The following is a 24831-nucleotide window of genomic DNA, read 5'->3' as shown; positions in this document are numbered from 1 at the left end:
GTTGATCCCTTAAAGAGCCACAGGTATGTTACATACACAAAGAGACCACAATCCCATGTAATCAAAACAAAGCCACAAAGCTGCTTTTTGGAAAAAAGTGAAACAAGCATTAACTTCTGCACATATCATTAACTTCTGCACATATGACTGTACTGTCTACACATATAATATTGAAAGACTAAACACTCCAAGTTAAAAATAACAAATATTTTTCTCCGTGGAAATCTGACAGACAGGTTGATAACAGCATGAGTAAAGAATAAATACTGTGTAGAGGACTTGCATAGTCTTTAAAAGCCTTTACCGAATATTTATATAAAATCTTATTTTTAAATATTACAATTTCATGAAAAATCGAAGTTTGAGAACAATGTATACAATTACTTTAATCTTGAAAAACTCAAGTGTATTTACAGTATACGTAAAAATAAAAGCATATTTTAGAAATTTTGAATGAACAGATTACTTAAACCAAGATCCAGCATCTCAACAATAAGCAAAGACAGAAATCCTGCGCTAGGTTAGGACAGGCTGTTGTTTTGAGTGCTATTTCAAAAGGACAAAAGAATACAGAATTACATTCTTTAAAACTTTTTTAAATGCTGGAACTCAAAAGAATGAGTGCACTATCTCCTATGTACCGTTTCTCTGAAAAGAAACTACCGTACACCCTTGTATTCATACAAGTATTATCTTATTATGTTTACTCTTTTCTTTAAAACACACAGCAGTATAGATTACTTGCAGTATAGTATATATATAACTTGTACTCCACAGTGTGGAGTGCATGTTCACTTTTGAGAAGTAGATGGGTAATAAGGAAGTAAATCACTAGTGTCCAAGTTGTGGAGTTGTTATCCAAAATATACTTCCAGCAGTATTTTACAGAGATGTTTGTGGCCCTTACTTTTGTTATTTTTTATTTTCAGATGACGCTTCATATACCATACACATAGGCAGTATTCTCTGCTGAGTAACTACAGTTCCTTTCAGGGCTGCAGATTTTTCTTGGAAATAAACCAGATTTCTAATGCAATGTAACTGTATTCCATATTCACAGAAATTGAATTCCATATTCACAATAAATTTGTGCTGATATGGTCACTGTCATAGCAATAGTTTCCAAAGTCAGATTAAACAAACAAGTTGATGAGCTTTGAATTTTTTAAGTCATGTTCTTAATGATGCACGGGCCTTGTCAAGTATTTCCTTTCTGATCTTCGGATAGTTTGGATGTGCTTCAAGCACCTGTCAAAAGACAAAAAAACCACAACATAACAGTTGTCTGAAAGGAAAGAATACTGGGGTAGTTATCCCCCTCATCACTGAGCTTACACATTCTAAAACTGTCAATAATATGAGAAGTTTCATGTAAGAACACAAATATCTGTAGCTACAGACTACCACACACAGAGGTCAAGAACAACTTTACCAAAGAGATGCTGTTTCCCTTTCATGCTACCCTGTGACCTTAGTGGGAAAAATGCAAGGGTCAAGGGCTAAAGCCTCTAGGTGGTTTGGAATGCGTGTATTAAGAACAGCAGCCTCCAGAGACATTTCCAAGGTTGCAAGAATACTTTCTCTGCAGTGATAAACTGATTTTGTTTTCACTCCCTCAGGCTCTTTCTTACTATACCCTATCCACTTCATCTTCTTGCCTTCCAATTCCCTCCTCTCCCTTATCCTTCCATTTAATTTATCATTTCTAGTTCTCTTCATTTCTCCTCCAAGCAGAAGATATAATTTCGTTATTAATACTAATAGTTATATCAATGTTCACTCTGGCTCTAAAATTACAGCCCTTTATTATTTTGCATCTAGTGTATGCGTGTTTGGACCACACAAAGAAATTTACTTTCTAACAATGTCTTCCAGTATTAACGTTTTATTATTACCTTCAGCTACAATTCTGTATGAACTTACAAGCAGCAACCACAGAACCAAAAAAAAACAACTGCCACTTAAATATGCCTTCACATTTGATAGCCAACCACTACATCTCTCATTTACCTGATGGCCAGGGAGCTCTGGATAAAGCAGATTGGTTATGTAGAGGATACTTAAAGTGTCTTTCTCTGATGATATTAAGCTATTTTAGAAATCTTAAAGTAAACAAAAAAGGATCATTATGTAAAACAAGTTAGCTACAGCAGAGAGAGCATTAAGCACAAATTCTACCTTATGACAAACAGTGATTGCATCAACATATCTCTTTCCTTTCAGGTAATTGAAAGCCAACTTGTAGCCTGTAAGTGTAAGGGGAAAGAAGGTGACAATTTCAGTTTCCATATTAAATAAGTAAAATATCACATTAAAGCATATTTTTATCACCGTAAGTTTCTATAGCTCATATATTTGTTTTCAAATATTCTCTCATGTAAGCCTGTAAATATCAAAATTTCTACTGAAAGTCACTTTAAATAGTAGAGGAATTTCCTTTACACACTGATAAATAGCTCGGTTGGAATCAAAAGGAGACATTTTGGAGAGCATGTTTTTTCTACAGAATACACATAATGGCTGTCTTCCTTCAATTAATGTGGTACCCTACAGGGTTTCTCAGTGTGACCTGCCATGTTCTTTATTAAGAAAATAAAGAATTCCATTATTAAAGGGCAAAAAGTCATGATACCAAAAACAAACTGGGAAATTAAAATGCTATTCGGTTCCACTGTCAGCAGACCACAGATAAAGTCCAGTCATACTGGAATAGTTAAGTCCCATAGCAACACATCAGGCTGATATTTTCCAGATAAAAGGTATTTTCCCCAAAGATAGAAAAACAAAATGAGATTTTTAAACATTTAAGTTTTATAAAGGGCTTCCTATATGAAATAGTCTACAAGTGTAGCAGTCTAGCTTAGACTTCAATTAACCACCCCAACTAGAGGTTGAGTACTATCTCAAGTTTTTAGCTTATGTTGAATTTTAAGATAAGTATTTAAAGCCATTTAAAGTTTTTGAAATCTTAATTCATATATATATAAACCCTGTAAAAAAATAGTAATAAACAAGTCAATGATCTACCACCCTCAGATAATAGAAAATGTATAAAATACTACAGCTAGTACATATTGCATTACTATAAAAATATATTATTCAAAACGAATACTGTACTTACAGACAGCATATAATAGCCAACTATGAGTTTCCTAAGAGTTTCAGACCAAACCTCATACTAAAATCAGTAAAATGAAGTTTCTTAGTTAGCATAAAACTTCCATCTCTTGCCATAGGGGCTTTTCTAAAGACTGAAGTAGACCATTAAATAGCTGCAGTAATAGCTCGAGTTATGTGAAGAAAACCAGTAACTCTTTCTACAGAAAGAAATACAGTCTTTCAGGTAACGGTAGTGTTTTCATTCTTACTATATTGCCTGAAATGATACATATACATTACATAAACATGCCTATTGTTGGATTTGTTTGGTTTCCGTATCTCCAGGCCATCTCATAATTTATTGCTGCATCTTTATATGCTTGTTCCTTTTCCATTATGTAGCCCATGTATTCATAAGCCTTGCAACAGGACTGCAAAATATAAATATTCATTCAAGATTTTATTTAGGTTACACCTTTAAGCAATTACACCTTAATTGCTTAAATACTTCAAATCAGTACAACTGGAAAGCTTAAGTGATACTTGTAGTACCTTTGATGACAAGATAGTCCTGATTTAAAATATCTGCAATACAAATCAGTTATATGGAATTTTGCAGAGTGACATCCTAAATTAATCTGAGACAAGTATAGATATCAGAGGACAATATAACTACTCCTTCAAAAAAATACTTAGTGCCTCCAGGAACCCCGTAGCTACATTTCAGTTACTAAGTCAGTAAGAGTACTAAGCACAAGAAGAAAACATAAGCAAAGCTATTGTTAAACATACATATAAATCAATTTAATTCCATAAAAATTTTTACTATGAAATTTAAACTAATTCATAAAGGAATACTCTGTTTAATAAATGAAGCAGAAAAAAGTTATGAAAATAAACAATACTACTATAGGACTGCATTGTAAATATTATAAAGAGCGAATATTGTCATGTTGCCCATAGCTTAAATATTTCAAGAGAATAAATATAGCTTTTATGAAGATAGATACCTCATTTACAAAGGCAGAGCAAAGAAATATTCATATATAAAGTATATTCTTTGTTTAACTTCACTCTTTTCTAGTTAGGCTTCCAAAGCGATGAAGAGATTTCAAATCAGAGCATACTGGAACAAACAGTGTAGCCATGCCTGGAGCTCTTTTTTCTAAACCAAATCTGCACAGTATAAACGGTATCCCAAGCTTGTAGTATAATATCTACAGGAAACTAGACTACTGGATGTGCCGCAGGTGAAGGAAAATGAAACAGAACAGCTTGATCAGGAAAAAGGCAAAGATGAGGAAAACAACACAAGAGCTAAGATCTGTTCCTGTGCCATGCCTGTTCCATGTTTCAAAGGAAAACTAAACAGTTACATGAATTAAAATATTTCTAATGTGCAGTCACTTACCCTGTTATGACGAAGGCATCGTTTTAATAATTCACCTGCCATATCATATTTTGAAGACTGAATATATATATCTGCAAGCAGAAGCCAACTCTTTTCAAACTCCTCTGCATCAATGGGATTCCAGTTCATTTTTGCAATCCGTTTTAACTGATTTCTGGCTCGTGGAGTCTGTTTCAAAATCATGTAGGCTGTGGCCATTCCCAAGAGTGCTGGTATATGATCTTTCTGCAGAAAAAGGCATAGTAACTACTTAAATGATTTTTGATTTTGCTTTAAAGAAAAGAAAAATCTAAGTGTTTATACCTTTCTGATACAGTACCGGAAAGTTAAAATAAAAGATAAATTGCAGGAACTAAAGATAGAACATCCAATCTTAGAAAGATGTTTTCCATTTACAGCAGTGGTTATTCTTATAATACTAATCACAATAATAAGCACTAGGTTAAATATTTAAGAGGCTGAATGTTAGTCTGGCTGGGGTCACGACAACCTTCTCCAGGCTCAGGAAGTATTGAAAGCATCCACATATACCTCATCTCAACAATAAACATTCTGATACAACTAATTTTTGATATACAAATAAATACTTCTGATGAAACTGAATTCACTTGAAGTTACAATACAAGTATTTTCTACTTTTAGAAATTTGTGAATGTCAGTAACAGGGACTGAGATTCCTATTTCTAGGTGTACAGCTCCTAGACTTACAAGTCTAAACTACCTGTATTGGAAAGCTACTCAGTAAACAAGGTTCTTAAAAGCCACCATTCTGTGCAAGAGCCTCAAGCAAAAAATAAGAAGCATGACTTTTAAAGTCTTGCCCTTCCTAGAATGGGTTTCATATCCTGAACACATGATTCCATTAGCAGCTAGCTTACAAGTTTCTCTCCCCCTCTTTGCATTCTTGGCTCGCTACTGGGTGCCCTTGGTATTCTGCCTCTACATGTCTTTGTGGGGTTGTGCTGCTGTAAATAGGCTTGCCATAGTGAGCTAAAAAATGCACACCCTCCCCCCCAATCTTTCCTCCATATAATCATCAGCTCATCCCTACACCCCACAACAGTCACACCTAGTATGTATCAACAATCACTAGTGCTTAACCTTCTAGCATGTTACAGTCTTTCAAAATGGAATTCAGTAATCACTTTTTCCCCTGTAATAGCCAAGGCAAGAGTATTTCCCTAGAAGTTTCCCAAGATGGAACTGGCTCAGTTCTCTTACTCTGAAGGGATTAAAACCTATTTTATGTAAATCTGGAGAGAAGACTAAATCAACTGGAGCATTCTTCCTGCCAGAACTGTGCCACCATGTGACAAACACTGCATATTCACTGAACATACGATCAACTCTGAGCAGGAATGGGAAGCCAGTAATGGAGGCAGAGTGACACTGATTCTCCAAACTGCCGTACACAGAAGAAAAGGACCATCATACTCAGCTCAGCCACAGCGGGTGGAACAGTGTAGTAGTATACAGTAAGTGACTAGTAGCAACTTAGATATTTCTTGGCATTTTGATAGACTAAATGTGTCTGTACTTGTTTAAATAAAAAACCATTGAAAAGTGACAGTATTCTTTGTTAATCCTAGAGTTAAGGAATACAAGTAGCTATAAAATAATGAAGACTCAGATCATAAGAATGGATTTTATGCACATGCATTATCTTGCCCTAGAATCTAAATTCTGCTAAGTTGCCGTGAAGTGCTTGAAGGCACTTCTATTGAATTGTTTTTGCTTAAAGAATGAAGGTACCATATGTACTTATGTCATCAGACAAGCTGCTGGCCAAGACTGGTATCGTGCTTTTGGCTGTGACCGAGTTAATTTTCTTCACAGAGGCTTGTAGATGATTTGGATTTTTTTTTTTAATGAAAATAGTGGTGACTAACACAGATGTTTTAACTGTTGCAGAGCAGTTGCTGCAAAAAGCAGTTATGCATGATGGGTCCTGCTTTCCTGGAAACAGATGAACATCCGCCTGCTGACAAAGTAGCAAGTGAATTTTCTTTTGCTTTGCTTGCATGGACAGCTTTGCTTTACCTAGTGAACTGTCTTTGTTTCAACCCATGAGTTCCCACACTTCTACCTTTCTAATTCTCTCTCCCATCCCACTGTGGGGGGAGTAAGTGGCTGTGTGGTGCTAAGCTGCCTGCCATGTTTAAACTACACCAACTGGAAATTTAAAAACAAACCCAAGAACTCAAACCAAAAAGCCTACTCACATTTTAGCAAGTAGCATTATTAGCATATAATTGAGCTGTAAGTTTGCAATCCAGTACAGAAGTTCTTAAGTGTTATTTCACTATATTGTTTTTTGTGTATTGTTTTCTTTTAAAATATTCTTTCATAGGAAAGAAATCTTAAAATAGTAGTAGTAAGACATCACTTTCTGAATGTAAACTATGTGACTAATTAACCATAATAAGTGTAAGGGAGATGAATGAGGAAACGAGAGAGGTTACTAACCTCTGCCACTACTATTTCAGTAAAAGTGTTCAGTGCTCGTTCAACATTTGATTTTTGTTTGGTTGCCATGAGACAATAATTTTCCATGATTCGCAGCTGAATGTGACCCTGACTGGTCTGAGGCTTCAGTTCCTTCAGAAGATTTTCTGCTGTTCTTACAGCCAACTGCACGGATTCCTGCTTCTCTGTTGAATTGCTATTATCAGAAAGAAAGTATTTGTAAAAAAAAGTTTAAATATTTACCTTCATATCTAAAACTACATTTTTGTACACCAAATAAATTGAGTTAGTACAGATTCCACACTAAACGCATGCCTTTGTTATACAAGCATTCTACATTGATTCTCTTCTGTAACAATGGCTGTTCCAACCTATCTACAACTTGCCTTTAATGCTACAAGTGGCTAATGTTCCAGATAAAATCCTCAATATTTTCTGTCTGACAATGATTTATTTCACAGTTCAGATTAGTCTCACAATCTAATAGGTATTCAAAACATTAGACGAGCTCCGAAATTCTAGCAATTTAGATGATTAAGACACATCATTGAGAGGCAGGGTGGATGGGTTGACAGAAGAATCCAAGCAACATATACTTCGTTCACTTACCTTATGTCAGCATCTAGATTTTCAAAGACTTCACCACCTACAGTTTCATTGTCTGGGTTCAAACAAATTTCAATCATGTTATAGACTGCATTCTGTCCCCAGTCATTGTCCTTCCGAGCTTTATTAAAATGCCGGAGTGCATCATTTGGTTCACCTGTATACCTGGACAGAAAATTACAATACTGTAATCTAGGCAAGTAAAGTTTACTGCCCCAAGTCCCATCCAAAACCCAAGAGGAATCCCAACAATTTAGAAGACAGATCTCATACTTATATGCATTAATAATACAAGTTTTGAAAAGCATGTCTACTATTGAGAGAAGCTTGTTTTTGCAAACTAAAAACAGTATGAGAAATTCTAAAATTTGAAAAGTAGCAGTATTATATCATTGAACCAGCAAGAACATCCCTTTAAACAAGCAGGAAATGTGAAAGACGTATGCAAGATAAAATAGCTTTGCTTTAAAGAGGAGCTCATTGGAAAGTATTTCAGAAGAGACAAGGAAGCCTTTCCTAAAATCCAACTAAGAAATTAAGCAAAGTACTGCTATAGTATTTATCACACTATAATTAGCACCTCTGACAGATAACAAGCACCTCTGAATGATAACACAGATGACAAGAAAGTTAATTTAAATACGTAGTAGTACACCATCAAGTTGTCCTTATTTTAATTATAATCACAAGTACCAAAGATACAGTCCTTTGCAGTAGTGAAAACCTGGTTCAAGCTTTGTTCTGGAAGAATGTTTTTCAGCCATTAAAAGAAATCTTGGGACTTCTTCTAGCTTCCCAGCTCTTCTTAACAGATCAATTAAACGTGAGAGGGTTGCATAGTTATCTAAATATAAAAATAAATCAGGACATCATTTTAACTATTTGTTGTATGAATAGATTTAGAAGTGAAGAGCCTGTCTTGTTCTTCATACAAATGTGACAGTGCAATACATAAGGCATATTACATAATAACCACAGATACAAGAAAAAAAGGTATCAAGTGATACTTGCAACACTTCTAGAAAAACTGCATAAAGAAGAGTGTAACTGTACTTCACTTTCAAGAACACTCAAAAACATTTGCTGTACTTATAACTTCTTTCAAAGTCCACTACGAAGCTTTATATTCATTATATTATTTTAATACCTCTATCTCTGGTCATAATTTGCAAACCACTGAAAACCTTATACCTGTCTGCTGTTTTCTTTATTAACCTAGAAAATTTCTACTAACCTAGAAATAAAATCCTAGACATGTGTTTTTATTTTAAAATATCAATCGCACAAAGTACTTTACAGTTCCAAGTAAATAACACTAGTTGTATTTAGCTGGAGGTAAACGATCACACTGCAGCAATGTAAATTAATAGAAAAACACAGTGGTAGTTTTTAATATCCATTACATTTTAAATAGCATATTTCTTTTTAAACATATGAGTTTGTTTTTTTTTCTTTTTTTCAGATTTGTGCCTGTATCTCATTAGAACTATGTGTCGAAGAATTGAAAATATCACTACTGAATATTCACCTGGCTTGCGTTCTAGGAGCTGCTGGAAATGAAAGACAGCTTGTTCATAGTCTTGCTTCCTGAACATGAGGTCGGCCATCATCTACAGTATTGACATATTTAGAGAAAACAAAACAGATTCTGTTTTATAATGGGAGCTGAAGCTATAAAGTGCTGCAGGAATTTCACAAGAAGTACGGTGCCGGTTCCCATCCCCACCCCTCAATCTTTGGGGAATAAACACCTTACACAGACACAGGACGATAATGAGCAGGTACAGACTCACATCTCAATGTCTCACTTAAGGTAGAAAGAACAAACAAAAAACATTTTGACATACCTCTCAAAAATATTTTGTTTTCACTCACATACTTTCATCCTTATTTTTATTTCCCAGAAATTCATATTAAGCATATAGGAAAGCAAATAACTTACAAGTTAGAGAAAAAGAAAGATCATAGCGCAAATAAAGTCAAGAGTTCATTTCAGTTTCTTTCTGCTGAGAGATAGCTAATGAAGAGTAAATTGAACAAAATGTATTCAGAGTGCTTTTACCCGCATTCTTGAGCCATACTAGAATAAATTCCAGTTGTTACCTGATGTGACAGAATAAGTTATTCCCATTCCAAAATCATTTCGCTCCTTATGTGTTAAAGTGAAAGCTGCTCAGTCTATTAAGCTGTTTTATAAGCCGAAAGTATACAGACCATGTATAGAGAATCCGTTGATTAAAAAAGGTTAGATAGGAATGCTATTAACCAGGATTCAAAAAGGACATAAAAACACCTTAAGTTCACAGTTCTTACCTTCTGGCAGGTTTTTTAGATGTTTGCTTTAATATTGATGTGCTGGAAATTCAACTTCTTCCCTGACCATTAGATAATTTAATATATCATGAATTAAGCCACATCATAGTCAATCTGACAACTACCACTCTCCACTGATACTATTAAGCGTGCATTTTGCATTGAGATAAAGTGATAAGATTGATAGAAACTTAATATTGAATCAGTATCCAGCACAAACAGAAAAAAACGTTTTGTTGCAATAGATTTTTTTGATGTTTCTGAAATTTGATGCTGTAGACATTTTATGAATCCATCACATTGTAGACACAAAGACCTCAAAAAAAAACTTCGATACATAATTAGTATAATGGTACATTACCATCGTTGCTGCTTCATTATCTTGGTCGTTCTTCAGCAACAAGGAACACTGATGTTGACAGGCATCAGTATCATCTTGTGCCAGATACAAACGTGCAAGTTCCAACATTGCCTGTATATTAAAACATATAAGCACATGTGATTCAAAGATTAAAGAAAGCTGGTTCAGTTCTATGAGTATTAAACCTCAGAGATTTTGGAGCCTGAGGTACAATTCGCTTCCAAAGGCAGAGCCTTCTCCACTGTTTCCTGTTGACTCTTGGTCAAATAACTAAATTAACTTCGATTCCCTCACCTACAGAACAGATAAAACTTTTCTTCAGACAGATATTCCAGAGGTATACTGAAGACAGATGTTATTAGTATTAAGTACAAGATAGTATTACTCTGAAGACTAAAATATTTCAGTAAGAATAATTCTCTTAAAAATGTACATACAAGTAGTTACAATGTCATTGACAGAAGCAAATATCTCATTAACATTCACTGATTACTTTTGGAATATAAACAAATTCCAGCAGAAACAGTTTTCTTAATTGCATTTGTTATTACTCTGCAACACTTTACAGAGTCTCACATACAGCTTCTTGTGCATGATGACAGACTCACCATATAGACTAATACAAACCACTACATGATTTGGGATTTTATGTAAATAGACAGAAATTGGCAATACATGCAACTATTTTATCCTATGCAATTAGGAGGAAAGGGAGAAAGTTCAAAGCAGAGAACACAAATATGTACACAGAGTTTTGAGGGTTTCATTATAAAGCAAAAACAACTGCAAATATACTGCTGCACTGTGGTTAATATGAAAATGCATAGCTAGATATGAAAACAATGCAAAACTGTCAGAGGGAGAACTGACCTTTTTATCGGTTTCACAGTGAACAAGTGCTTCTTTGTAAAATTTAATTGCTTTTTCATAGTTTCGCTGGGCTGTACAATGCTTTGCAATCTCAGCACAAATTTGAGCTGCTAACTGTTTCTGTGCAGGAACCACATCTGGCTGTTCTATCTGAGCCCGTTTAAGTATTCTGGCTTGCAATTCCCGAGCCTAGTGTGGGGAAAAGAATAAGAAATGACCAGTAAACATTTTTCAAAGGAATCAATATGATAAGCTATTTTAAAATAATGTAATTACATTTTAAAAAGCATGCACACGCACACAACTCCCTCAGATGCCTTGCCTCCCCCAAATTCATATTAAGAACGCTGCAAAGCAACCTAGTGGTAAGATTTGTAAGTGGTTTAGATCGGCGTACAGTTGAGTATTTTAGAAGAAATACATTGGGATTCCATCTTGTTGACGATGTTAAACACTAGGGTGGTAATTTTATGTTAATTTAATACTACATCTAAGGAATATTTATATCAAATACACTGATTTGAATTAAGATGAAACATTTTTATTGGTCTAATTTTTCCCCATGTCTGTGCATTGCTTTTATAATTAACTTCTTCCCCAATTTAAATGGTTATGTTCCAATTTATAATTGCTAATGAAGCAGTAACCACAAAAATGATGAAGGCCACCATTGAACAAAGCTGCATTATTAAGCATAAAAGCAATGCTTTTGCACACAAGCATTGTAGCCTTGCTTAGAACAACTTCTCTATCTCCATGTTATCCTGTTAACAACTTTTTGTCTCCAAGCTGCCTTGCGACATGAGAAGAATTCAATTCATGTGTTACATGTCTTTTTCTAAAATTAAGCTTCTGATATGGCATACAAACAAAACTTCAAAAGCCCAAATTCAGAAAGTCTATGTACTTAACTCATTAAGTACAGAAAAGTCAGCAAAAATTCAAGCAAACTTCATATTTTATTTTTCTGAGATTCTTCATTTAGAATGATTAAGAAAACTGTAGCAGAAAATAGGAGACAGAGCTCTCTTAATAGCAGATGTCACAAAAGAACATTGGGCAAAGCTATTTCCTTTTCTGTCCTCTTGGTGATTATACCTGATCAATTTTCTTTGATTTCAACCTTTACTCGCTCCAGTTACCACACAAGAGACTCCCTCTTTCTGCTCAAGAAGTTTTATAACTATCTTAATATTTAAATCAAGTCTCAGAAAAGCTGCTTCGCTCATTTAAAAGTTGATAAACTGGAGAGAACTGTACTGCACTGCTTCTTCCCTCTACCATTTTGCCCAACCAGGAAGGGGATCTAAACACAGTAGAATTCACAAGGAACTCCTAACATCACTCTGAAAATGCAAGGGAAGAAAGCTGTTTAACAACAGGCAATAACAAGACTGAGCAGTTAGTTCTACTGAAACCATCAGAATACAAGTGTTTTTGTGTAAATGAATATGGAAGAAAGGGGTAAAATGGGTACAAAGGATATTTTTAAGGGCAATAATAAAAACAGCAGAAAAAACAGCAGCTAGAAGTGCCATATGGTAAAGAAGCCTCAAATACATAAACAAAAGAGCAAGAGTTAAATTACTTTGGGGGAAGTTTTACTGAAGAATGGAAAAATGACAGCTTTGAGAAAGAAAGAGTGCATTATAAGGAAGAAAATAAGGGAAGAAAAAGGGTTTAAGAACAGATTAGTAAAATCATACTGGTATTACTATTTACTTACGTACAATTATCTAATTTGTCTGTATAATTCACTTTACTTGCTTTTCAAAAGACACTACCAAGGGCTTCCTGTTTCTGTACCAGACTGGAGGTGTAATGGAAGAGAAGAACGTAGAGAGAGATTCAACCTCTTACTCAAGATTTGTGAGAATACATCTTCAACGTGAATTAAATCATCTCTAGCTTCCAGCTTTGCTCTTTCAAGCCTCATTGAGGGGTAATACTCAACTCTAGAATTACCAGAGCTTATCATAGCTATTAAAAACACAAAGGTTACAAGAAAGTGACGTGTAGCCATTGAAAGCTATCCTAGGTTGTTTCATGAATGGTGTTCAGTGCTGAGCTAAGGATAGGTAACCTACCTGCCCCCACAGTTTTAGCAAAATGTGTGAAAAACTATGTTCCACACACAAATGAATACATAGTACGAATGCAGGCTTCCAGTAGTACCCAGAAGCCTGATCCAAAATTCAGACGACACTGCTCACAAAAACCTTAGACTTTCTAATGACTTTTGCTCTTTGTTTCACACCAGTCACAGGCGGTTTATCACTACCATGTATCCATTTTTCTCATTCACAAAGATACGGTTAGGAACCAAGTTAGAAGTGAAACAAGGGATAAAAATGAAGATATTGCAAGCTTTCATGGGGTTTTCTCCCTTTACCTGTTGTAATGAAGCTATTGTTTCATCAGTCTTCTCCATTTTGCTGTAAATTTTTGCCAGAAGAACCTGGTAACGTCCATCTTCCATCATAGAAGACAATTCATTAACTGTAAGAATTGTATTAAACAAACATGATTCTTTCAAGAATTAATTCTGTGAAAGTCGAAGTTCTCTACATATTCCAGGCAAGAACTTAAGTCAAAACTTCACAGTTTGACTTTTAGGTATTTATGATTGTGATTTGACTCAGTGTGCAGAGTTAGTAGGCAATAGGAGTAGTAAACATCAAAGCCCATTCTGTTTGTAGATTGTAAGGCCAAGATGCTTAAAGATGTAAAAAGAATACAAGACACATGGCTGTTTAGTCTATTTGCATTTTCAGAAATAGAGTAGCTTTTAAGTGGACAACAAATACAGCCATTCTTTGTACTTCTTATATAAAGCATTCTCAAAGGCAGTAAAAATATCCAAACTGATTCTGTGTCAGTGTACAAAAAAGCACAGGATTTTCATGAAATTTCTCATCAGCCCTCAAAACTACCTTTCTTTTGCTAGGCTAAAAGAGATAGACATGAATACAACCAGTTATTTTAACTAAAAATTTTAATATCTATTTAAAAAGCAAGCTACTTTCACATAATGATTAAAAATACACATGTAAGGTAGTATTAGAATAAGACTAGCTCTCCCCAGTTAGAGTTCATTTTAACCTATTGACAAAGCAGCATCTCGGGCACAGTTCCATATTAAAACATAAAAGCCACTAAAACCCATGTGGATTTATTGTTATTGCCTTTTTTTTTAATGTAAGTGTATTGCTCTATCAGCAAACTGTCTAAGTCCTGTAATTGTGACAGACTTCTAAGTCAGGGACTAGAATGTAGCCAACTATGTAAGATCATTCCCTCCCTAACACTTCCTATATTTTATTTTTCTTTCACAAAATCTATTTTAGCATTTCTAATCAAAGATATTAAACTATTCATTAAGTTGCGTTAACTCAGCTAACGATATACACACATTCTCCAGAAAGGAAAAAAGCAGTATATCAAAGACATACAAAAATTATAGCAGCTTATGTACTTTTTGCTTTGTTGTAAGATGGAAGAGAAGATTTTAAGGTAAACGGGGCAAACTATTTAATACTCATTTAATCTTTTCACACTAAAAGATTAAACTGTTTTGAGCATGATTAAGTTAGTCAGATCCTCAAATGCTTAAGTAAGGAAAAAAACATTAAATCCTTTTTTTTTTTTTTTTGAGAATAAAGAACATCCTGAGAGATTAGTAAAATGAAAAGAGTTACTGGCATAAGAAAAGCTTACAGAAGGATAATACTAACTCTGTTTTTCTATCCAGGTAGCCAAAAAAGTTAACAAGTATTATAATTAAGCCACTGCAAAAGAGATTCCATTAAGAAGTACTCAACAGCTCACACTAAATGTCTTGATAGGCTTTTAGCAGAAGAAAAAACGCGTGAGTTAACTTTGTGAGTACACATTCCTGACATATAAAAGGGGATCCTAAGAGACATCTGCAAGCAGTTGTGTCTCTCTGCCCTGAAGGATACCATTTTCCACTTAACCATCCCCTAAGCACAGGAACGACTCATCTATACTTCATCAATTCAGATCAGAACTTCTGTTAGCAAAGAAAAGTAAGAATCTTGCCTGTATAGAGCTCTGCTATTGTAATTCCTGGACTTCTTTATCCATCACAGATGTTCAAAGTTTAAAAAAACTTAGCAAAAACATCTTTAAATAAATGTGAAGCTTATTTTAGGGCGTATTTATCATTTAATAGTTCCCTGTGCTTTACAGTTCAAAAGAACACTGATCTAGAACTTGTTTATTCCCTGCAGACACACAGGAACTACAAATAACAGCAGTAATTTTATGTTTTGCTGTAAATCAAGGATATTCATACCAGGCTCATGATCTAAAGCTTGCTGAAGTACTATTTCTGCCTTTTCATACTGCTTCAGCTTCATTAAAAGCTCAGCCAAATCATAGCAAAGGAAGTTCTGTTGACCACTTCTCAAGGCAGCCTCATAGTAACTGATTGCCTAAAAGGAACAAACAAAAATCTGAGAATTATTTAAAGACAACTCTTAAAAACCTTACTACTTAAGATTTTTAATCACACACTGCTTAGAGCCTTCTCTACTTTCTTTGCTCCTTGACAAACGAAGTCATTTTCTAATAAAGACCGCATTAAAAGGATGTCATTTAGTTGTAGGTTTGGACTTCCAAAAATTAAGAGAAGTAAAATAACCAGAGCCCACATTTTGCTAAATATGCATTAAAACCATTTTATCACGTACTATCTTCATCTGGTTCCCTGCCAATTAAATTACATTTTCATTAACTGCTGAAGTTATATAATCCGAGTTAGACTGGAGTTAAGAGTTCTGTTTTACTATATACAAAGGACAAAAATTTTCTCCAAGTCTACCTGAAAAATATGAAGTAAGAAGTCACGGGACATTTAAAAATACCAACTAATAACAACCTAAGAGAAAGGAGTCTTCTATGTTTAAAAAGAGAGAATAAAAAGAGACAAATATTAATGAAAAGAAATATTTAATCTAGAAAAACATTATCTTCTGTATCAGCTTATTTAGTAATTATTATCATTATTTTAATATTTTAATGATTATTAAAATTATTATAAAATTATTATTCAGTAATTATTAAAAATAGTACTTCACAGTACAACTCAAATAGTCTTGAATTGGGACTTAGCTTTAGTTAGAAAAAAATCCAGACTGGAATTATGTTGAAATGTTACATTTCCAGAACAACATTGAAGTGTTTTATTATCTTTTATTGTTTTGAAATAAAAGATGTTTTAAAACGCACAAGACATGTTATCTGTATGGGGTTAAACATACTAAAGACAATGTAGTCCAAGCTTTAAAGCAAAACAAAGAAATTGGAGTCTATAAAACACCTATCACAATACAGGTTTCTTTTCCCCCAAAACAACTCCAGGAATTCACAGAATTATAGAAGCATTTAGGTTGGAAAAGACCTTTAAGATCATCTAGTTCAACCTTTAATCACAGTACATTAGATTATTCCACACAGATCTGGAGTATCATGCACAAGACAGGAATCATGCTGAACTGATCATAACTATGACCTGAACAAACGCAAGCAAGTATTCTTAACACTACAAACATAAAACGTAACAAGCTTTTCCAAAAATGGTCTTCTAGTTTTCCAACAGTAAGCCAAAGCTAGGCCAATGTAGAAGTATCTAACCATGGCTCTGAGTGCAGGCCCAAGACCATACCAACTGCACATCACCAGAACTACAATTCATCAGGTTTACACCCTCCAATATCTGTGACTTTGGCCAGATACATATTACATTGCAAACTTACTTTCAGGGTAACAAGTCTGTTTATTGCTATAAAATTAAAAGTTGTTTTGTTCTTAAGTTGAGTAGAAGAAAAAGCTGGCAAAGCCCACATGTTGACAATAATGAACTCAACACTTAATTAGTTTGATAGAATATTTATAGATTACCTTTGAATAGTTATGAGTTTTGGTTAGGGCTTTTCCAATTTTGCTTGCTAAAGCTGGATCTTTTGGATTTTTCTTCAAGGCCTGCTCATAGACTTCTATGGCTTCATCAGGCTTCAATAGTGAAAGATAAAAAACACCGAAGTCAACGACTGAGATGAGACGTGTGTGAAGAAAAAATCTGATAGTAATTTTAAGAACAAGCACCCATACTACTGGTTCATAAACTACAATAATTCTGAGAGAAGAATGGTCACTGTGTGATTGCTCCAACTATAAAACCTATTTAAATATGCATGTCCATGTTAAAGCTGAATATGGAAAGGATCTGACAAAAGAGTTTGAATTAATTTCAGACTTTCTCCTCTGAGATTTCTCCGCTGCTGCATATACTAATTAAGTTAATGTAAAGCACAAGTGAATTTAGTATCAGAGAAGATAATCCATTTCTCCTCCACCTTGTATAGCATACAAATTCCATTTTGCTTTGTAAATCTTTATTAAGAAAACAATTGTTAATCACCTACAGTTCCCTAAGCTAGTCATCCAATTAGTTATGTCCTAACCCAATCTGTTCTCTCAAAATATCAATTTAAATTTTTAAATTTTGTATCCTTCAAATTTTTATGTCCACCTGACTACACTGCTTGGTTTATAAAGAGTGAATAAGATTTCCAGTTCATCAAGAAAGCAAAGGATTTTGGAAATATATATTTCAGAATTCAGTACTTTAAGACTTTTAAATAAAAGCTTTCTATGTAAGAACTTATTTAGAAATATTCTAAGCTTCAGAACTATGCTAAATATCACCAACTTTTTTCAAAATTAAATTTAGCTCTCATTTCAGATTTCTGTTTACCTGATGGGTGACTATTCTTCAAGAAAAAATTCTCTCCTTGAATTTCCACCCAAAGATTACTAGGAGAAATGCCTTTTCAATAGCTTTTAATTTGAATTTAGAACAGTTACATTTGTAATGAGTAATTTTTTTTTTTTTTTTTTTTTTTTTTTTTACATCCCTAAGCGCTTTGCTTGCTAACTACAAATGAGTAAGAGTCAGCATGCTACATTGCCTCAACTTGCCAAAGCCAACAAATGACTCAATCACTTATTCATTTCTAGCAAGCTCATACCTCTTGAATATTCATGTATGCATCACCAAGAAGAAGCAGAGTATGAGCACTTGGAAGTTTATCTACTAGGTCTCTGGAATGAGAAGACAGAACTTTGCTCAATATTTAACAAGTCAATATTGGTATTCAAACAACAAACAGTGCATGACAATATTATATTATTTTTATTTTTAAAATAAAAAACTGAGATATCTTTCCAAAGTAGGAAGTCCAATTACTGTTTTAATGTTACAACAGTAATTCGTTATGTCACTGCACCTTTCTGACTTGTTTAGTAAAAAGGGAAAAAAGGAGCTCATGATGCTACCATTATATACACCTAGGAAAATCATATATACACACAACACAAAACTTTACCTATAGCAGCCAGCATATAACTTCTTATCTCTCCTGTAGTGAAGATAAGTGTCTGCCATTTTTATCTTAGCTTGTACAAAGTAAGGCTGTTCAGGTGTGATATTTCGGAGCACAGTCAAGGCTTGTTCAACATCTCCTTGAGCAACTGCCAAATCTGCATTTGAAATCATAACTCTCACTTCCTCAGGAGTTCCAGAAAATTCATTAATGGCATCTTGCAGTACTATAGCAGCTTCGTGCTGCAAATAAACCAAATAGAATTAATGTATTTCTTGTTGAACATCCAAAGATAAAGACACCATAAGCAAATGAATGTCTGAGTCTGAGGCCATTATATAAAAAACAAAAACTAAAAAGCAACACAAACCACAGTTTCCATTTCTTTTGCTAAAAGATTTTTGATGTTATTACCCCCCTTATTATGTGAATTTGTGATATGAATTACCAGAAAAAAATCGGTAGAGAAAGTAACATTGATGTTGCATATATACATGGATATGACCAAAAATCACCTTGAGCACCGTGCTGTAACTGGTCCTGTTTTGAGCAGGATGACCTCTGGAGGTGCCTTTCAGCTACATTATTCTATGCATTATGTTATATTCTCAGACATACGTAGGATCCTATTGCATATTCAGATGCAGCTGGTAGTAAATATGCTGCTACACAAAGGTAAGGACATGATCCAAAAATATTTCTAATAGCATTCTGACAACATAACAAGAACCTACATGCCTGCAAGTGAGTATTGATAGTATCCACTCCTCAAAATTAAACAGGTTCTGCAGAGCAAGAATTGAGCACGTACAATTTTTTTTTTTCTGTACAATTTTACATATTAAAGATGTCAAGGCAGATATCACATCTTTGAAGTTTTACAGAGCAAATCCAGCTGGCAGGAGTGATGGTTTTCTATGCTAAGCTAATGAGCATAAGATTTCTGCTAATGGGAAAAGGAAACTCGTTCTGGGGTATATTTGTGATCTTACCAGTTCTCCATTCAAACAATGTGCTTCTACTAATTCTAGGAAGACAGACACACGATCACTTGCATCGATTTCAATTCTTTTTGCTTTGGTCTTGGAGGAAGCTGTATGTTTTCTCATTCCAGGCAAATTCCTTGCCATCTGTAAGGTCTTAATAGCTTCTGATAATTCACCCATCTTCTTTTGGGTTTGGGCCTTAATTAAGTAATAAACAGGATGTTCTCTCACCTGAAAAAATAATTATAAAATGAAAGGAGTTTCCAGATTTCACTTTATGTGTGGTATTCAAACTCCCTGGAAGAAGTTTGTTTTTAAATATTAGTCTCTGTTACTTCTTTCCTCCACATATATGCTTCAATAATGTACTTAATAAAACATTACAGTTGTCAAAGAACATGCAAAACAGTAATGAGATAGTTTCATGGTTTTTTGTAATTAAAAAACTTATTTCATCACATGAGACTTTGGGACAGAAAGAAGTTGACAGCATTATTTGAAACTAGACTGAATTTTAATAGATTTTGAACACCTCCCACACTAGAATACACGATTCATTAAGCTGTCAATTAAAAAAGTATAGAATTATTATTTGGCATAAGTTGTACCTGCCAAATCTCTACCTTCTTAAAACAGACTTCACATGAAAATGAGATCTCAAAGGAAATTTCCTAATTTCAGTCTTTCCTAATTACGTAGTTAACCTTCAGCTTTCTTCCATCTTTTGGAAAGAGGTACCAAGATGGGAGCATGCTTGCAAGGAAGCGTTAGCATGTTTAACTTTTCAGCTAAGTTCTGTCAAGAAACTTAGCATAACTCAGACCTAGAAAATGCTTTTTAATGTATTCTTAATTCAGTGTTAATCACAGAAAATTCCACTGATGTCAGCAAAACAGAAAATCACATATTAGCCCCCAAAAATAAAACCAATGAGGACTGCTGCAATACAGTGAAATTTATTTATTCTACTACAATGCTTAACTTACCAAGTTTGCTTCCAAATGGACAAAAAAAGATAGACAAAATGTAATGTTAGTGGAAGACAACACAGCATATAGCTATGCTTATACACTTAACAGTGCTTTAAGCACCATGAACTGTCAAGAGGTAACTACAGACCCATTCTGAGGCCCTCATGCATCTGATCATACTTTCCATTATCAACTGTACATTAGTGTAGTAAGTCCAAAAACACTGAACCACTCTTCAAGCCCTTCTGTGTCGGCTTTTTGCGACTTTTGCAAAGTTTGTCTGGAATTAAACCTTCTCTTTATCTCTTTTTAATATTTGTATAAGAATTTGAGAGAAAATTATCCTTTTGTTGTATTCTAAGGCAATTCCAGTATGTTGTAATAAGGGATTAGTCTTGTCCTTAGTCATTTCTTTGATAAATATTCAGATTCTGTGTTCATATAAACATTTAAATACTGAACGTGTAGTCACAGAAGTCTCATTTTAAAAGATTATATTCAAAAACATACAAGAAACTTTAGATGATTGAATAAAATCGATTCATTCTTTTGTCGAACTTACCTCAAAATTGTAGCTCAGACAGAGTTCCAGGGATTGAGAACACAGTTTAGTATTGTTTTGAGCCAAATATACCTGGGCCATCAGTAAGTGTGCATCTGCATAAGAAGGATTCCTTTCAAGACAGTAATGGAGATTGTTATGGGCTGCTTCAATATCCCCTAGGAAGTCGAAAAAGGGGAAGTTAAAACATAACTGATATGAAATACAGATGTTAAATACACAACCTTTATTCACTATTTACTAACTTTTTTTTTTAATACTTGTAGTCATTGAATGAATAAATGTATGCATGAAGTACTGATACTTTCTTTTCTGATTGTGGCTCTGAACTGAAATGAAACCAGGTCAAAGTTAAGACTTTCCCTATTGTTCCATCTGCAAGTTGCTTAAGTGATCTCTTTTTGGAAGCAGTAGATTAAAAGATGTCACATTCACATGTGTAGAAATAAAACACATTCACATAAATCACAAAAAAAAGCAGTAAAAGTGTGTCCTTCACTTAGCTGTAATGACCTGTTCTACACTGGATAAGAAATACTCTGTTCAGTATGGAATTAATTTGTGTTAGAAAAAGAACTGAAGAGATGAATAGCTAGCCATTCACATGAGTATTACCTGTTAAGTATTTCACCTTTGCAATTAAAAAAATAGCTTGTTGAAGACCTGGCACAGTTTTTACCACAGTTTCCAGAACAGAAGCACAGTGTTTGAGAAGTGATGAAGGAGACTGCCCATGACACACAGGCTAGGAGTAAAAGAAGAAGTAAAAACACAGGCAAAAAACAGTGCAACCACAAACAATGTATCAGTTAAAATGACATTCAAATCCAGAACTTGTTAAGTCTGAATTTCACTTTGAGCTCTAATGACAACAGTAAAGCTGAACAACTGAAAGGTGTTGTGGTGAAGAAATATAAAAAGATGTTTTACAGTTAAGATATAACTTCTTGCTATCAAGAACAACACACAAGAGCCTCATGGACTCCAAGGAAAATAAAACAATGCAGAGATGACATAACTAAAGAGTCATGCCATAAACTTTTGGCAGCATGCTCTTAATTACCATGCCGACAACAACGGCAATATAAATTACATTTCAGGATTGCCAAAGCTGGAATGAATGACCAGAAAGATGGGAAAAGGTTCTGGTCCCATCTCTTACACCTTCTCCATACCACAGAACATAACCCTATAGCTATCAAACTGAACGCAGCAGCTACTTTCAGATAAACTGCTAGTGATGTACCACATTTCAGTTGCTCTGTTAAAAAGACTGCTTCCCTCTATTGCTTCAGCTAGATGCCTGAAGCAAGTATGTTGTACAACAGGCAAAAGGCAAGCTAAAGATCCTTCTGTTCACAACTAACATCCTCTTGGGACACACGGTCTGAGGAAGTAACCATCCTCCTTCACCAACACAGAAGCCTCCCTCCCATCAAACACTCTTTTCTTTGTAATAAAGGGATAATCAAACTTCAGGAGCCACAGTTTTTTTTTTTTTTTTTTTTTTAAATGGACAACAGGTACTATCAAGGTAATTCTGGAAAATACCCTAGGAAAATCTTCAGATAAGACATTACTTCACAGAACTGCACTTCTTATTTATCTCCATCTGTAGACAAAATTACGTGGAGTTGTTACTGCTACTGATGTTTTAGACTCTCAAATGTTACCATCTCATTATAGACAGCGGGACACATCATAATAATGGAAAACTTACTGTTTGCTGGTTAGACGCTAAAGCTCTGCATGAAGTCACGTTCACAGAAAGGTTCAACAATTTGACTAGAAATTCACTAGCAAGAGGATAAAGTCTCCCTCCAGCCATTTATTAAGGAATAATCTATTTAAGGAAGACACTTTCTAGAGGTACTTCAAATGTGCTTCTTCCACTTCAGAAATGTTAGATCACCATTCAATTTATTAAGTTCTACATGCCTTTGCTCCAAGACTGGCACAAGCAAATTCAGTCACAGAAAATCAGCCACTTAAGTAACTTAAGCCACTTAAGAATTCACATATTAAGGGGGAAATTTTTCTAAGCTTTTGCAATATGATTACCTGATATGAAAGAACAGAATAAATTTTTTTTTGCAGATGTGATACACAGCTGCTTACCTGAGCCGGGCAAAAATTAAGATATTCCCTAATGATTTCTAGCAAGAAGTCAGGGTTTAGTTTTTCAAAATACTCCACACCAAGGGGCAAACCACGCAACGATGAAAAGTGAGTATCCAGAACATCATTCAGTAAGGCAATAACTTCTTCTTGTCTCTTATGCTTTTTCATAGCTAGGACTGCACGCAAGAAAGATAGCTCCTACAGGGAAAAATATAAACAATATTCTCCATATTTCAGATACATTTGTCTGTTATGAATAAAATACTACATCATCATTAGTGTTAGACACTTTTTCACTTGTAGTGATACTGTAAGACATTTAGTATGTTCACTGCAAATGACACCAATGATCATTGCATTTTTTAAAACTGTGCAAGAAGGTTTAAGTTCTTCTGAGCACAAAATTCTACGAATTAATATCCCCCCTTCCTGACATTTCAAACTTATCTTCAGAGATAAAGCTCAGTAATAAACTAGTCTTGTGTTGCACAGTTAGGCAACATATCAATTTAGAGAGTAAAATCTGAAGTTTAGATTTAATGGTACTCCATTAAGCATGCTCTACTCCAGTGACAGAAATACCAAAGATGAAGTAGGTAGTGGACCTGAATTCAGATTGTGAACAAAGTATTTTAATGAACAAGGGTGTCTCCTACCCCAGATTTCCCAATGGACTGCTGAATTTCATTAAGAAACTCCAACTGCTGCTCTGCATCTTCTAGTTGCCCTTGTATTAGCTGACAACGGATAATTCCTGTAATATATTAAAAGGTTTTTTTTCAGGTTCATCTTCCTAGTCAAACATGCAGTTTATTTTCCAGAAAAAAAAAGTCTCTTCAGGCTCTTAATAAAATGGTGATAAGAGAAGAAAAAGAACAGATCAATACTTATACTAACACAGATTTTATGTACTTAGAAATACCTGGGATAGAGAATGCATAATTAATACATTAATATAAGCAATGTCATAAGGCAATTACATGCATATATCTTATCCCTAATATTAAAAGGTGAACACAATAAGTCTTCACCTTGTTCTAGACTAACAAAAGTGAATGTACCATAAACTTGGCTTCCAAATTCAAAAAGCAAAATGAAGTTGATCAAAAGTTCCTAACCCTCCCCCCCCCAAGAACTTCAAATGTTTGAATTGCAGTAAGTAGAAGTGTGTACTTAAGTCTCTGCCATGGGCATAGAAGACAGCTTGTTCTATCAACTGCCCTTGAATTTATTCCTGCAGCACCTAAAAGCTCTCTAGCTTTAGCAAATGTTGGCAGGCACTTCACTAACATATTGAAATTATAATGTCTACTCCCAGGAGTGCAAAATAAAAGCCAGATATTCAGATGACAGAACACTGCAACTAAAATACAATTTCAGCTGGTGATGTATGTCAACAGAAAAAATGAGTGAGTTTTGGACATAGTCCAGGTAAGGAGAGGTCTGAAGCAAACGTAATGCTCCGTTTACAAGAGTGAGTCACAGAAAGAACGGCGGTATTGTCCACAGTAGACAAAGGAAAAAAAAATGTCCTGAGGAGATCCTGAGGTAAAACAGACTGTTTTGCATTAGGCATGTCAAGGCATGCTCAAACACACAGAATATGTCAAACTGAAAAATTGGGTTCTAGTTTAATCAGCGGCACTGGTGTGTGAC

At 34.5% G+C, this 24831-nt stretch overlaps 1 protein-coding gene across 2 annotated transcripts in view; it reads right to left on the bottom strand.

The window, feature by feature from the left end:
- Nucleotides 1-360: 360 nt before the first annotated feature.
- The window catches only part of TTC21B (tetratricopeptide repeat domain 21B), a 35194-nt gene continuing 10723 nt past the window's right edge, over nucleotides 361-24831 (bottom strand). For both annotated transcript variants that reach the window (XM_080601178.1, XM_080601179.1), the window contains 20 exons: nucleotides 23832-23929; nucleotides 23173-23373; nucleotides 21670-21799; nucleotides 21055-21212; nucleotides 19528-19752; nucleotides 18539-18777; nucleotides 18182-18254; nucleotides 17052-17162; nucleotides 15445-15583; nucleotides 13519-13625; nucleotides 11127-11315; nucleotides 10257-10367; nucleotides 9111-9192; nucleotides 8276-8426; nucleotides 7586-7747; nucleotides 6977-7172; nucleotides 4511-4735; nucleotides 3410-3530; nucleotides 2179-2246; nucleotides 361-1248 (listed from right to left, as the gene is read on the bottom strand). In XM_080601178.1, coding sequence (XP_080457304.1) covers nucleotides 1171-1248; nucleotides 2179-2246; nucleotides 3410-3530; nucleotides 4511-4735; nucleotides 6977-7172; nucleotides 7586-7747; nucleotides 8276-8426; nucleotides 9111-9192; nucleotides 10257-10367; nucleotides 11127-11315; nucleotides 13519-13625; nucleotides 15445-15583; nucleotides 17052-17162; nucleotides 18182-18254; nucleotides 18539-18777; nucleotides 19528-19752; nucleotides 21055-21212; nucleotides 21670-21799; nucleotides 23173-23373; nucleotides 23832-23929 — 2864 coding nt within the window. In that variant the 3' untranslated portion in view covers nucleotides 361-1170. The remainder of the gene's footprint in view (nucleotides 1249-2178; nucleotides 2247-3409; nucleotides 3531-4510; nucleotides 4736-6976; nucleotides 7173-7585; nucleotides 7748-8275; nucleotides 8427-9110; nucleotides 9193-10256; nucleotides 10368-11126; nucleotides 11316-13518; nucleotides 13626-15444; nucleotides 15584-17051; nucleotides 17163-18181; nucleotides 18255-18538; nucleotides 18778-19527; nucleotides 19753-21054; nucleotides 21213-21669; nucleotides 21800-23172; nucleotides 23374-23831; nucleotides 23930-24831) is intronic.

Source organism: Anser brachyrhynchus, assembly GCF_964034855.1.
Source record: "Anser brachyrhynchus genome assembly, chromosome: 7".
In the NCBI taxonomy this organism is placed as follows: Eukaryota; Metazoa; Chordata; class Aves; order Anseriformes; family Anatidae; genus Anser; species Anser brachyrhynchus.
This window is presented reverse-complemented; position numbering and strand designations above follow the sequence as displayed.